This window comes from Alexandromys fortis, unplaced genomic scaffold (genome assembly GCF_014885135.2).
Source record: "Alexandromys fortis isolate MF-2015 unplaced genomic scaffold, M_Fortis_MF-2015_v1.1 scaffold_61, whole genome shotgun sequence".
NCBI classification, from domain to species: Eukaryota; Metazoa; Chordata; class Mammalia; order Rodentia; family Cricetidae; genus Alexandromys; species Alexandromys fortis.
The window spans coordinates 3,273,116-3,288,320 of NW_026067962.1; the positions used below are offsets into that span (position 1 = coordinate 3,273,116).

Here is a 15,205-nt window from a genome sequence, read left to right on the forward strand (position 1 = left end):
ATAACAACAAAGAATCACTAGAAAGCCTGCTATATTTGACCAAAGTCTGTACAAAATTTAGCCATCATTTCAGCATAGATGCGAGTGGGCCAGGAGGCCTTACCTCTCCTGGGAGAACCTACTGGCAGTTAATGTTAGCTGGGGGTGGCGGTTGGCGGGTGGGAGCATTTTCTTCAGTGGTGTAGTGGCTGATATGGTACCCATGCACCAGTAAATAACTTCCTCCTCAAGATCATAAGAGTAACTCTAAACTCACGGGCCATACACAAAATAGAACATGAAAAGAGGAGGATTTGTTGCAAGATGGAGGTGGTGAAAGAGAAAAATGGGGATACAAAATGGTTAAAATTCATTAGCTACACACACCCATATGAAACCATTAAAAGACTTTAAAATTAAAAATCAACAAATCAATGTTTATATTTTGGAAGCCATTTTATTTCTACCTTAATATTCGCGGAAGGAAGAACACAGAGCGGTACAGAAGAGGGAAGATTGCTTTTGGTATTTGTCGCCACAATTGCTTTTCTGCAGTTCTTTCCTGTTCAACAACTTTGTCTTTTTTTTGTTTTTCCAGGCAGGGTTTCTTAGTAGCTTTGGGACCTGTCTTGGAACTAACTCTTGTAGATCCGCCTGCCTCTGCCTCCCGAGTGCTGGGATTAAAGGCATGCACTACCACCGCCCGGCATTTAACAACTTTTGGAAAACACAGTCATTTGCTACCATTACGTAGAAGCTCTGCCTCCTCTAAACAGCCCAGCTCTCATATGCCCCTATGGCATCAAGCTTATGTCTTCCTTTTCCCTCATGGTCTCATCTGTTCCACTCTCTTTTCTCTCTGCTCACAGCTTATCCTTAACAGACTGACTGGTTTTCACAGCAGTGCGAGTTCCTACTCTGTGTTGATGTTGCTGGGGGTTGAAGCGCATGCTCCGTGAGGCTTCGACCGCTGAGTGCTTATGTCGCCACTTTGGTTTCTTATTTGGAGACAGGGTTTCACTAAGTGTCCCAGCGTGGTTTCAAAGTCACTCTAGTTCAGATAGCTCTTGAATGTGAATCCTCCAGCCTCAGGCCTGATTTTCAGAAATTATAGGCTTGCTTTGCCAGGTCAGGCCATGGGGTTTCTATGCATCACAAACTATGAAGAAGTGAAAACGTAAAAAAATAAAAAAATGCAAATATTGACCACAGTAGACAAGTAATTAAAGCAGACCCTGCTACACAAATAACTTCAAACCTTAAGACTTTAATTATCGATGACATTAGTCCACACAGTCCCACGCGTTGGTACATTTTACCACAAACTACAAAACTTAAGATCCAAATTGATTTCTTTTTTTAAAATGCTTAAGTTCAAACCCAGAGCCTTGGAGACATTACATACATATATTACCATTAGGAAACACCCCTGCACCAAATCAAAATTTTAATTTTCTCATCAGGTAAGGTTGGACACACCTATAATTCAAGAATTCTACAGGCTAAGGCATGAAAATTGCAATTTCGAATATTTCTTGGGATACAATGAGACTACAGCTCAAAAAAAAAAGGAGAAAATAATCTTCCATGTACATGAAAATGGTAAAATTTCTGTTAAAGAAACTCATCAGGACATTAAAAATGTACACAATCCGCAAACAGAATATATTTTATTGCATTGTTACAATGATTTCTGAATATCTGTGTGGTACTTGCCCCTCTAGAACTGGTGAAAATAGCAATCATTACTATGAATATCTATCCTCACCTCTCAAAGGTCACAGCTAAGGAATGATTATTAAAAAAAAAGCAATAATTTACTCAAGCTGGGTGGTGGTGGCACACCACCTTTAATCCCAGTATGTGGAAGGCCAAGACAGGCAAATCTCTGTGAGTTCAAGGCCAGGCTACAAGAGCTAGTTCCAGACTAGCCAGGGCTATTAGACAGTGAAACCCTGTGTCAAAAAACCAAAACCAAACCAAACCAAACAGTAATTTACTCATTGATTTTCTGCAAGTATAGAAGGAACCTAAAACTAAATCTATACATTTTGACATCTGTATTTTACTCTGCTTTTTAACATTAAGGACACTAGAGTCTACAAGTATTTAAAAGCACATTTGAAACAAAAATGAACTTCAATAGATCATATTTCATAATAATCAAAGAATATTAGTTCAGTATAGCTATATAGCTCCAACTTGCCAAGTACATAAATGTCCTGTGTAGGTTTTGGTTTGATCTAAGGTTCTGATTCTAATAAGATGTCATTAACTAGACAAGAATATTCATTTGTTCAATAGATTCTCTGAGAAAGTTATATTTCAGTTAAAAATATGAATGATATTTGATAAACTAATTCTTCCTATTAGCACTCCTTTTAACCTATTCAACGTGTGTGTGTGTGTGTGTGTGTGTGTGTGTGTGTGTGTGTGTAGGCCAGAGGTGGAAGTCAGGATCCTCCTCAGTCATTCTATGCATGCGTCTGTGTCTCATGTAAACATGCCTGCAGATGCCTGAGGAGGTCAGGAGATGGTGCTGGATGCCTCGGAGCTGTAGTTGCAGGTGGATTGAGTTGCCTGAGGAAGATCTTGAGAACAAAACTCTGGTCCTCCCCAAGAATGGAAAGTGTTCTTCATCACTGAGCCATCTCCAGTCTTCCACCTTGTGTTTGGAGACAAGGACTCTCATTGAGTTTACTGATTCATTAGACTGACTGGACAAGCCCCCAGAGTACACGTGTCTCTGCCTCTTTAAATCTGGGATTAGATATTCATGTCTCTAAATCCAATCCTTAAAGGGTGCAGAGGATCTGAACTTAAGTCTTCATGCCTGCACAGCAAGCGCCTTAGTGATGGAGCCATTTCCTAGCCCCTATTCTATAGATGTTTTTGGTAATAATTTCTGTTTCCCACTACAGAAAAAATCTAGTTCTTACGTGCAGACTACAAACTGTTACATTCATTATGTTCAACATTTACTGTGTCTAAGGTCTCTTCAAGTTCGAACAGAAGAGCAAAGATGGAAAATGTGTACATTTATATAAACAACTGCAGAACAACCAAGTAAAATATATGTGGCTATACTGTAAAACTGTGACATACTACAATTACTTCCCAAAGATTTTAGCAATTTGATTCTAAAATATACTAATTAAGGGTGCTTAGAATGTGACGAAATAAGGTCAAAACTAAGATATCGTATTTCAGTGTAATGAATACTGATGGGAATATATATAATACATCCCTCTTCAGAAAATTAAATACAACCAGTGATTTATTTAGTATGTAAATATACTTGAAATTTAGTTCCCGAACTTCAGGGATTCCTTTCTAAAATGTTAAAGTCCAGTGGAAAATTATAGAATCTTCACTTAACTTAGTCACAATTTTAAGTAGAATTAAACCAGACAGATGTAGTAGTTAGCTTTTGATTTAAGAGTGAGGTCCTAGAAACAGTAATGTTAGTTCCCCACACATGACTATTGTATTCTGAGGTCAGTAAGGGTAAATTGTTAGAATAAACCATTCTGAACACTAGTCAGACTAAACAAGAAGTAACTTTAACAGTCCTACCACTAGTCCACGAGGCCAGGGGAACAGGAATGAGATGACTAAAAACACCCTGGAGCTCCATCCCCATTAAAGCTATGTTGACGCATTTCTCCAACACAGAATCTCATCTTTGCAAGCTGTAGCTTCATGTTCATCCTGTTCCTGGAGCACACTTCATCCCAACATGACCTTTCTTCATAGGAATGCAGTTTTATGAGATAAAATTGTGACCCACAACAAAATTGTTCACAGGCTTGCTCTAAATTTAAGAAAATCTGAGGCATCATTCTAATTTACAAAACTATGGATTTCATAATTAATAATGGAAAAAATACTTAAAATATTTTTGAGCCCCCCCCAAATTTTACAAAATTTAATGATCAACAAATACATCTAAGCTTATTTGAAAATAGATAGTATTAGAAATGAAATAATACTCCAACAGATGCTATTATTTTTCATTTAGAGACTGGGGTTCATTCCAACCCAGTGTTTGATTAACTGGTGAGCAATAGCCCGGCTTGGTGGTACAAAGAAAGCTTGCTGCTTCCCTTTGGTAAGAACATCCATAACCTACAACAAAACCAGAAGACAACACGTTAGAGGGCCAGGTAATACAGCAGTTTCAGTTGCTCCGGTTCTGCATTTAACTTCAAAGTAAGGTTAACTTTTTCAATAATTCTGAAACAACAATCTAATTTCTTTTATGAGTACAAAATAAAAATCAATTTTATACAGGCAAAGGCATAAATGATTCTACATCTTTAATACTACATTGTATCCTTTTTTCTATACAAATTTTGGGCATTGTAAAACAAACAAACATAACAAAACAAAAACAAAAAAAACCAAACTAGCCAATTATTTAATCTCTTTTACTTAGAGATATAATTATAAAAAGTTCTTAAGAATACATATTATAACAGATTTATATACTTAATGACATTTTTGTCTTTTTTGCCCTGGGGTTTCTTTTTTTCCCATTTTTTCGACTTCTTTACACACACACATACACACTTTAAAGATGGAGTCTCACTATGTAGTGCAGGATGGCCTGGGAATCACTATATATTATACTCAAACTCTTGGCAACCCATATGCTTCAGCATTATTTTTCAGAATACAAAAGAACTTCAAAAACTTCAAGCTCTTTTACTGCATTTTTTGCAAATATCTGATAAAATAGCTTTAATGTAAATATCTAATATTAATATTTGATATGTCCGAACTAATAATATAAATACTTAAATTGACTAAAAGGGATTATTATTAATTCATCAGCCAGTATGAACATGTGCAATTTGAAATGGTACACAATCATTCATTCTAGGAGAATCTCACAGAATAAGTCAAACAGGACACATCAGCAAGACACATTTTCTATATGGAATTATCAATTACGTTATAATCCATTCATAATGAGAGGGCTGCAGCCAATCATTTGACTTGTTGCAATTTGCTTCCTTGCTGCATGCCCATACCAATACTATCAGGGAACAATCGATAGAATACGGAAATTAAATTGAACTTTACCTGTTCTCTAGTGAACCAACGGGCATCCTCTATTTCATTCTTGTCAACTTTAATTTCTGTGGACACTGCCACAGCTAAGCAACCAATCATTAAAGAGGAGGGCATTGGCCATGGCTGACAAGAGACATACTGAACATGGCCAACTTTGACTCCACTTTCCTCCTCTACTTCTCTCCGCACAGCATCTTCTATTGTCTCCCCTAATCAGATAAGGCAAAGGAACAAGTGGCTGGTCAACATGGCTTGGACACTGTGAGCACCAAATAGTTCAAACATTTTGAAATCACTCAGGAAGGAGCCCCCACTCAATGAATGCTAACTCTCGACTGGAAGTGAAGAAAGCGTTACACGTGGAAGTCTGTAGCCACAAATAGAATATCAAAATGCTAACAATCAACTTACATTTCCTAAAAGTTTTGTAAAAAAAAAAAAAAACCAGAAAATCTACAACTATCTATCACATAATGTTGACTAAATGTCATTAAAATTTTTATTATTTCATGCATCACTATTTATAGGTCATTATTTCCCAAGTTTTATAAATGGTTAGTTTTCTCTTCCATTAAAAATCATCTTTTGTATAAGTGTTGCCTGCTAACCAATTACTGGGCTGAGCTCTTGGAGTCCAATCATAGAGAGGAGGGAGCAACAATATGAGCAAAGGTGTCAAGACCATAATAGGGAAACCCACAGAAACAGTTGACCTGAGCCAGTGGGTGCTAATTGATTCTGGACTGACACTTGGAGAACCTGCATAGGATCAAATCTAGGCCTTTGAATGTGGGTGACAGTTGTGTGGCTTGGGCAGTTTGAGGGACCACTGACCAAGAAACAGTATTTATCCCTAGTGCATGAACTGGCCTTCTGGAGTCCATTCCTTATGGAGAGATACCTTGCTCAGCCTAGATACAGGGAGGAGGACATTGGTGCTGCCTCAATTGATGTGACAGACTTTGCTGACTCCCCATGACAGGCCTCACCCTCTCTGTAGAATGAACAGGAAGTGAGATGGGGGGAAGGTGGGGAGAGCAGGAGGAAGGGAGGGAGTGGGAACTGATATTGGTATATAAAATAAAAAAGATTGCCTTGATAAAATAAAATCATCTTTTGTTTTACTCTAAGAAAGGGTCTTGTGTAGCTGATGTTGGCTTGGAACTCACTATGCAGCTGAAGCTAGACTCCATCCATTGATTCTGGTGCCTCCACTTCTCAAGTGTTGGGACTGCAGACAAGCGTGTACTATGACATGCAGTGTTCATTAAAACTTTGAAACTCAAATCACAATTCAGTCTTTATAAGTATTGATTTCTTTGTCAATAAATGTTCTGGGTTTGCTAGAACTCTATATAGTAAAAATAGTTTGAGTAAAATTAATTTGAATGTTTACAAATTTAAAATTTATAACAATATTAAATGAAACATTTTAAAATACAACTTTTATTTCAAATAGATTGATGCATTCTCTATATCTAAGTTCTTGTATTTACTATACAAAGTACACAAGGGAAACAAGTCATAGACTAATATAAGAGATCTTTCAGACCATAATAACAATAAATGCCTAAAATCAATTTTAACTAAGGCTAAGAGACTGGAACAAAATAGACAAAGGACACAATTCTCTACAATGAAAGAGCAGGAATCCTGAATGTGAGAAACACATTTGACTATGATGCTCCATCAATGGAGCAATAGAAACACACATAGCAATGACAAACTATTTCCTACCACGTTGAAGCACAAACTATAAAATCTGAAAATTAGAAACCCCGTGCTGGGCTGGGTGGCACTTGCCTATAATTCCAATACTAGGTAGGCAAGAGTATAATCTGCAAGCTCCTCTGGGCTATGGAACAAACACTCTTTCAAGTACTAAAGTGTGAAAAATTCCAAGGTGGTAAGGATATGGACTAATGTAACATTCATGCACTACTGGTGGGGGTGTGAGCTATCAGGGACAATATGCTAATATATGCAGTGACAACTCTACTCTGTATACACCTGAAATAGCTCTTGCAAAGGTACATAAAGAGAAGAACAAAAATACCACACATATGCTATTTTCAATAGTCAAAATCTTTAAATAAATTAAATATCCACAGCAGAACAGATGAATATACACCAGAGGACATTCAGATATGAATGTGAAATGCTACTTAGTAGTTCAAAAATGTCTTACACTTTAAAAAATTATTCATTTTTTTCACATATCATGTTTTGATTATATTCTTTCTGTTCTCCCAGTTCTCCCCAGAGCCTCCTCTTTTCCACATCCATCCAACTTCATGTTCTCACTCCCAAAAAAGCAAAGAGCAAAGCAATGAAAATCAAAACAGACAGAGAGAGGACGAAGGTGTAGAAAAAGGAGATCAACAGATGAAGAAATATCAAAACAAAACAAAAACGCATGGAGTCAATGTAGTATTGGCCAACACGTACTGGGAATGGGACTTGCTCTGGATTGTGGTTGACACACTCAGTGATGCTCCAGTGAAGAAAACTGATTTTCCCTTTCATGGAAGGTATTGAAAGCAAATAACTTCTTTGTTAGAGGTGGTACTTTGTGTGCACATCTCCTTCCCAGAGCAACGTGGTGATTAGGAGCAAGGACTCAGAAGTGGAACTCCCTGGGTTTGAATCCCTTCTCTATCACCTTAATTTGGGGCAAATTATATAGCCCTTGTGTGATGCTCCCTCCTTTGTGAAAGCGCTGTAACAGGGCCCACTTTATAAGGCTGCAAAAGGATCACAAGATTTAAGAGAGGCAAGTTTCCAGCTGAGTGCCAGGTAATATATATTTACTACTATAATTACCCAACAGTGCAGACTAACATTGTATGTTGAGATTAAACATTACTAATCCAGATATCCATTCATTTGCTCTGGGATACCTAATAAAATCCTATTACATGAGAGGCATTGGCTTTGACTGATGTGTAAAAATGGTTGTAGGAGAACTTTAGAACTTTCATCTTACAAAAATGAAGTGATATTAAAGTTGATAATCTATACATATGTATTATAAGGTGGTGTTGACCACCATAAGGATAGTAAGGTAGGATGCCTAGGATTGTGAAGGCAGGTATGGAGGCTAATGGCTATTTGGGAAAATCATATAACCCTTAGAAAGGGTGCCACTTACATGTAGCACTGAAGAGAGGTGCAACCACCTGAATTTCTAGTCAAAATGCAATGTATGACAAATCAAATACTAAATTTTCAACATAACAGATTATCTTGTCAAAATTTCAAAATGAAACAATGCTTAAATTGCGCGATTAAAATATGTTTAAAATATTTTGGGGTTAGCCAGATGGTTTAGCAGGTAAAGGCACTTGGATAACTTAAGTCTGGGAGTCATATCACACACGGATGAGGGAGAAAACTGACAAAGTTCTTGTCTGTCCTTAACAGTGAACACCCTCATATATACACACACATGTACAAACACTAAAGAAAAAAGCAGTGAAAAAATTAAAATTTAAATGTTTTCATTTTATAGCATGCCTTTTAATGGAGACGATATATCTCATGAGTGATCTGTTACAGAATTCTAAAAATTATGCATAAAAGGCTTACCAGGTTCAATAAATCCAGCGAGGCAAGTAAACATGCCCGGGGGAAATCGCTTTTGCCTGCCTAAAAGACATTTGGTTCCATCTGGATGGATAACCTGCATGATTACGACTGGATCTGTTTAAAAACCAAAACCAAGCCAAACAAAACAAAACAAAACAAAGAGACACACAAGTAACAGGAAATACAATTAGATTCATTATGCAGTAATAATATTCAGGGATATTTCTTATAGGAACAAGATTTCTGTTTATATGACACCTCTTTTCTGCTCTCATGTGCTTGACAAATATCTGAGAAACTGCAAAAATACTTTTAGTGAGTGATTTTGCCATCCTTCCTTCTAATCTTAGCAACATTTTCTCTGTACGTAGGCCATACTTGGCACAAGTTCAAGTGGATCATGGACATTGAAAAATGCCAGTTTTACTACAACAAATTACAGTGAATTTCTTTCCCCCTTTTATTCCAGTCCTCAGCAAAATCCTTTTAAAGGTGAGCATGGCTTTTTAGTTAGGTTTGAATCATTAAAATAATAACACTTAGATAACAGCCACTCTCTCTAGCCATCATGAGCTTAAAAACCCTCCTCACTAGATCCTGAGGAGAGCCAGGAACTAAATTCCTTAGCAAGGAAATCAGACAGTCATTAAGCCACCCACTTCCTTCCTGGAGACTTCATCTGGGCTTGCCGAGTTACTCTCCTTCCCCAGCAATTTTAAGGGCAAGATTATGAGATTTCTCCAGCTAGAGCAGAAACAGCAGCAACGGGGAGAGGCATAACCACAAGAATGGGTAATGTCCCAACAGGCACTGAAGCACTGGAGACTTCATTTTCTCTGCCTCAAGAGGACTCACACTGACTATACGTGAAGTATTCCAACACAACAAATTCATTAACTGATTAAACTAAAGGTAAGACATGACTAGTTGTGAACAACGCACTCTTTTACTGAGTAATCATGACAGATGTTCAATAAAATGTAAACATTTTAGTTTCATAAAAATTTGTTTCCAGACTATCTTCTGCCCCAAGACTCCAGGTAGCTGAGATCTCATTATCAAATGAAGAAACACCCTCCCCCCGCAAAAAAAAAAAAAAAAGACAAAAAACAAAGCCTTGGGGCTGCAAAAGCAGCTCAACAGTTAAGAGCTGCTCTTAGAATTTTTATCCTGACCCACACAGGGTAGCTCTCAATGAACTGTGACTTCTGCTCAGTGGAATGTCTCTCTCTCTTCTGGTCTATAGGACACTTGCACACACGTTCATACCTATATGCATGTACGTACACACACACACACACACACACACACACACACACTTTAAAAAAAGAAAAGCCTTACCAACTCTTGGATAAGATGTATTGTGGACACCATGGAGACTAGGACAGTTTTCTCTTAAACACACTCTTTTATAGCCACCTTCTTCAATTTTGGTTGCGCTGCCACAGGTTGGGCAGAACTTGTATCGACTGTGCCATGCAAGGACTGATCTTGCTTGAGCTAAAACGCCTTTTAAAAAGAAGTATAAGATTTATTTCCATGCAAAAACTAAGTAATATGTTGAGTATAATGCTTTGAAACTACAGTAAGCACATAGTTTTCTGAGTTGCTGCTTGACAGATGGCTTTAGAATTTATTTTATGATGTATCAGTATTATTAATTTTTACATTTTGTTTTTAAACACTTTATTGTACAATCTCACAAATAAAAATGTGATTATACAGCTAATTTATGATAGTCACTCAAAAAAAGCTATTTTCGTTTTTCTATTTAATTTTCAATATGACAAGTGAAAATCTATCTTCCCTGTCACCATTCTAATCTGCTGTGTCTCCTAGGCCATTGTAGTGACGAATCCACTCTTAATATGGCTCCTCATATCCACTCTACCTATATACCTACAACCCATGCTTTATGAAGTAGCTATCATTAACCTTGCTCCTTAACACACACACACACACACACACACACACACACACACACACACACACAAACAAACAACCACACACACAAATTCACAGGCGCACACAATGTGGGTGTGCAGGGGAGGCACTGTTCCTACAGGAGCAATACAGGGGCACCCCAGCTGCTTTTCTTTTTCTTTCTTTCTTTCCTTTGCTTCATGATCATAAAAAGCACAACAGAAAACAAAACAGCTGAGGTCTGTTCAAAATATAACAGGGACTCAAACATTAGGAAGAATTAAACGAAACCATCCCACACGGAGGTCCACTCTAAGAAAACTGATCTTGGCTGGCTGAAACTTTTGCCAGCACTACAAGAGTGTCCTAGCGGGCAAACTCAAGGGAGTTCTCATGCCTGCTGCTCACTGGCATGTGCCACCCAGATGCCACACCAGCACACAACTCCACACTCGCTTTAGAACCAGACTGTTCCCGACACAGGCGCACACTTCCTCTCCTCACCGGCTTCTTTTTCTTTCAACTGCAAAAGAGCTGGCATTGGAGGGTGAAGAAAATAACAGTTTTCATGTCTTTGCTTAAACTCCTCAGCGGCAGCAGCTTCTATGCTGAGAGCAAACCAAGCAAACAAACCATCCTCATCGTCCAAGGGGACTCCTCCTCCTCCAGCATCACCATGCAATCCTTTTCTCATCTCCAGTTCGACTCCAAGGAACACCACGGTGATCTTCTCAGGGTTAGCCAAGTACTCCTTGACATCTGCATAGTTCAAATGGCAGAGCCTGACTTCCGGCTGCTGTGAACTCTCTTTGTTCCCACTTAGAGTAACCAGGGGGTTTAAGTCTGAGAAGAGGATATAGACCGTGGCTGGGTGGCTCTCTTTAGCTTGTAGCCAGTCAGAATTATTTCTTTTCTCACTTTTCCGGTCCAGTAGCGTTCTGCTAAAATAATTGTCGCATTCGTCCACTTCATTGGTGAGGAACCATGGCTTCTTCCCACCTTTGGCATTAGCTAACATGTTAGCTATATGCTTATAGCCCCAAAATACAGCGATATCTAGTGCGGTTTGCCTTGACTTATTGACAAGTGATCTGTCACATCTAGACAGAAGAAAATAAATGGGAAGGAAAATAAAATGAGAAATAAAACTTTACGCTTGTATTTTAGGAAAATGCATACAACAGTATTTAATGATTTTTTTTCTTTTCCACTATCTGGTTCATAGTTTACTACTGAAGGTTAAAAGAATCATGTAACAGTTTTAAGAAATGCCAGGTTAATGACAGTAGACATTTAAATAAAAAGAAAATGTGTCTATACATGCCACAAAGCAACACAAACATTCTAAATACTCCAAGGTAGCCATGATGAGACTCACACGTTTTACTTAGAAGAAAGGCATTAAGGTTTTCATAGCCATTCTTTTTTGACAAAGCATGAAGGGTTAATTTCTCAATTAAGGAAGCTTTCTCAAGTGTAGCTCAGAGCTAGAGAGCTTGCCGGATAAGTACAAAGACTTGTGTTCAATTCCTAACGCTGACCAAAGTGGGGAGGGGACAAATAAAAGTGGCTTTAGTGAGAAATTCGGCTGCTTTTCATATGACAAACCGAACAATTAGCTATTTATTAGCCAATCAGTATAAGGACATCTACAGGAAACTGGGATGGGGCACGAGAGCAGCCATGAAAGCACAAACCCTTTTTGGCAGTACTGTACACCCTGAGATGTTTACCCTTTCTCAAGCAGAAGCTGGACGGCATCAGCATGCCCGTTCCTTGCAGCGTACATTAAGGCAGTCCAGCCATTGTCGGAGGCTGCGTTGAGAAGAGAAGGAGAATGGCTGAGTATGCCTGCCAACTTGGCAATATCTCCCTCTGCAGCGGAAGAGTGGAGTCCAGAAATTATCTCCTTTTTTATGGACGACATTTCTCCCTGAAAATAAAACAAAATCCAAGAAAACCCTTATTTGCAGTCGCTTTTTGCATGAATGGATGAACATTATTTAAGTGCTGCTCTTGGAAAGATGTAAGTTTCCAAACCAATACACCCGTCAAGAGATAATTCATAGTCAACTGCTGTTGCCAAACAGATTTTAAAAGTGTTACTAGTTGAGAATTATAATTCAATATGTGCCTAAGAGTAGGTTCATAGAATAACAAAAGAGCTCTGGTACTAGAGACGAGCTTGGGATGGTAGAGGAGCAGTACCACACAAAAGGGAGAGGGCACAGAAGAAGAGGGCAGGGGCACTGACAGGAGAGGCAAGAGCAGAGGACATCAGAGGCAGATGTCTGAGCCGATAATAAGTAGTACCCCATACTGTGTCATAGATAGGTGTCATCCCTCAAAGAAATGACGGCTCTACAGTTATTCAAGAGCTTTTAAAACGTCACATAACAACAAGTTCCTGGGTAACCTTACATAATTAATTTTGCAATCCCTATGGTACTGGGTTTCTTCCACAGTGTGAGGTAGACTAGGTCGGGATTTGTTTTCATTCGTGGATAATTCATGCCTCAGCACCACTCCTGGAATGATCTCACTGTACTGCACTGTTATCCTTGTCACAAAAACTAGACGGCAATGCATTTTTGTATCTACTGCTGGATACAGGTTTTGTTGGCCACTCTACAGTCCTTGAATCAGTTTTTCAAATGATTAACCGTGCCTGCCTTGGTATTCTCTTTTGTTGGAAACAAAGCAGAGCTATGGTTCTCAATGAATGCTTTGTAGTCTTGAGCTGTGTTTAAAAAAAAAAATACAGATTAAAAATGGTTCATGTTTCATCTATCTGCTACCTACAAAATATCCGATCCTTCTTCTTAGTACCACTGCAGGTTCGACCCAGAGCCTTATCTCTTGAATTATGAAATAGCGATCTGGCTTGTTAACGTCACACTGCAGTCTGCACAAAGTTGAGGAAAAGGACGGGTCAGAGATCAGCTTTCTGATTTGGCATCTGCTTTCCCACTGGAGTCCTCCATTATCGATAAATAGTTCAAAACTGGCCAAGGGAACCAGGACACTTGTTTCAAATCTGTTCACAGATGCAGCCAGGAGTAAGTGCGACATCTACCAATTTGCTTTCATTTGATTTACTTTACTTATTTCCCCCACTTTTTTATAGTGAAGTTTTAAAATCCTTTAAAACATTGTAGCCACGGCTGCAATATTCCAGGACTTTATTGTGAGGCGAGGCTAAATGTCTTCCTGACTCCCAAACTTCTCTTCAGTCACATTAGCAAACCTGTCACACAGCTTCTCCAGGGAAGTTTACTTTCAATGCTTCACTGTTCCCTGTTCAGAGGTCATGGTTTCAGAGTTCAGGGTCACTCCCTCACTGTCCTCAGAGACAACCCCAGGTGACTGCAACATTGGTCGTCCAAACATGTTGTGTCATACACTACCAACGATGCAATATGTATGCACAAAATATTCTCTGGAGTAAGAAGTGAAAAAATAAGCCCCCTTTGTTTTAGCTCTAAATGATACACAAGTCATTTAGGAATTAATAATTTAGCCAAGTCACCTTCCAGGGAATGCGGCTAATCATTTCTTATTGATGGTCCTGTGGAAGGCGAGGATGGGCGGGCAGGATAAAGCCTTGCCCCTCCTATCCAGGGCTATTTGGAGAAGGCGATCAGAAGAGCCTCGAGTTTGAAAGGAACTAGAGTTTTACCAAAGCAACATCCATTTTTACTAATAAGTAACCTGGGGTCCTAGAACAGCCCAGCACGGCTCTAGCAGGCTACAGTAAGTCCTCAGTATGGATCTGTCAGTTATGACAGAAACCATCATTTAATAAATTCTACTCGCTGGGCTGTCAAGACCAATTTAACCCATTAAGAGCAACCCACGCAAGCACGGTCTCTCCATACGGCCAAATGCCTTGAACAGTTACTGTTTCTTCCATTGGACGATTCCTCCTTTCAAGGAGAGACACATTCGAAGTAGTTTGCTTTACCCCATCAAAAACTTGGCTGGAAATTTTAGCAGCTATGTCCCGCAGACAGCGACAAGTCCGCGTGCCGCGCCTGCGCCCTCTAAGCCCGCGTCAGGCTGCGCCACAAGCCCCCGAGGGACGCCCAGGGACAGCACGCCCTGGAAGGTCTCGGGGTCGGCTGACGCCACTGGTGCTACTAACCCAAGGATGACCAGAGAAACCGCTACGGCGACACAAGACTCCGCGGGCAAACTCAGCTCTCAACGTTTCCAGTGCTGGAGGTAACCTTTGGGACTTCCGGCAGAGGGCCACCGTTCTCGCACAGCTTTATGGGAGATGTAGTTTAAAGACCGTCCGCTGTGCCTGGCTGGAGATTGGGGTGGGGTGGGGTGGGAGTTGGGATTTGGACTTCTGACAGAAGGTGGGAAAGGCCGCTAATCCTTCCCCTAGGTGGAGGTGTGCAGAGAAAAGTGCTGACGATGTGATGACTAGGTCTGTGGAAATTATCTCGTCTTCCAGTGTTTCTCATCCAGCTCCCAAACTTTCCTTCATATGCCTTTCCTTCATGTGCCATTGAGTTTTCTACAGTGTAGTATAAAATATTAAAATCTGTTCAGACGTTAGATTAGGAGAAACCGCTACATCTGCCATTTATTTTCACTTGATTTCCCAGTTTTTTTAATTTTTATTAAT

The 15,205-nt window shown here is 39.3% G+C and overlaps 2 protein-coding genes across 2 annotated transcripts in view; both read right to left on the minus strand.

The window, feature by feature from the left end:
* Window positions 1-929, minus strand: part of LOC126508318 (uncharacterized) — a 141,658-nt gene extending 140,729 nt beyond the window's left edge. The window contains exon 1 of the mRNA XM_050153507.1: window positions 869-929. Within this exon, the coding sequence (XP_050009464.1) occupies window positions 869-929 (61 nt within the window). The remainder of the gene's footprint in view (window positions 1-868) is intronic.
* On the minus strand, window positions 520-14,827 carry Nudt12 (nudix hydrolase 12). Its single transcript, XM_050153487.1, has 7 exons — window positions 14,714-14,827; window positions 12,303-12,502; window positions 11,074-11,669; window positions 9,988-10,155; window positions 8,647-8,760; window positions 5,068-5,267; window positions 520-4,107 (listed from the first exon to the last, which is right to left on the minus strand). The coding sequence occupies exons 2-7, from the start codon at window positions 12,494-12,496 to the stop codon at window positions 3,997-3,999; spliced, it is 1,383 nt and encodes a 460-aa protein (XP_050009444.1). The 5' UTR covers window positions 12,497-12,502; window positions 14,714-14,827; the 3' UTR covers window positions 520-3,996.
* Window positions 14,828-15,205: the final 378 nt, after the last annotated feature.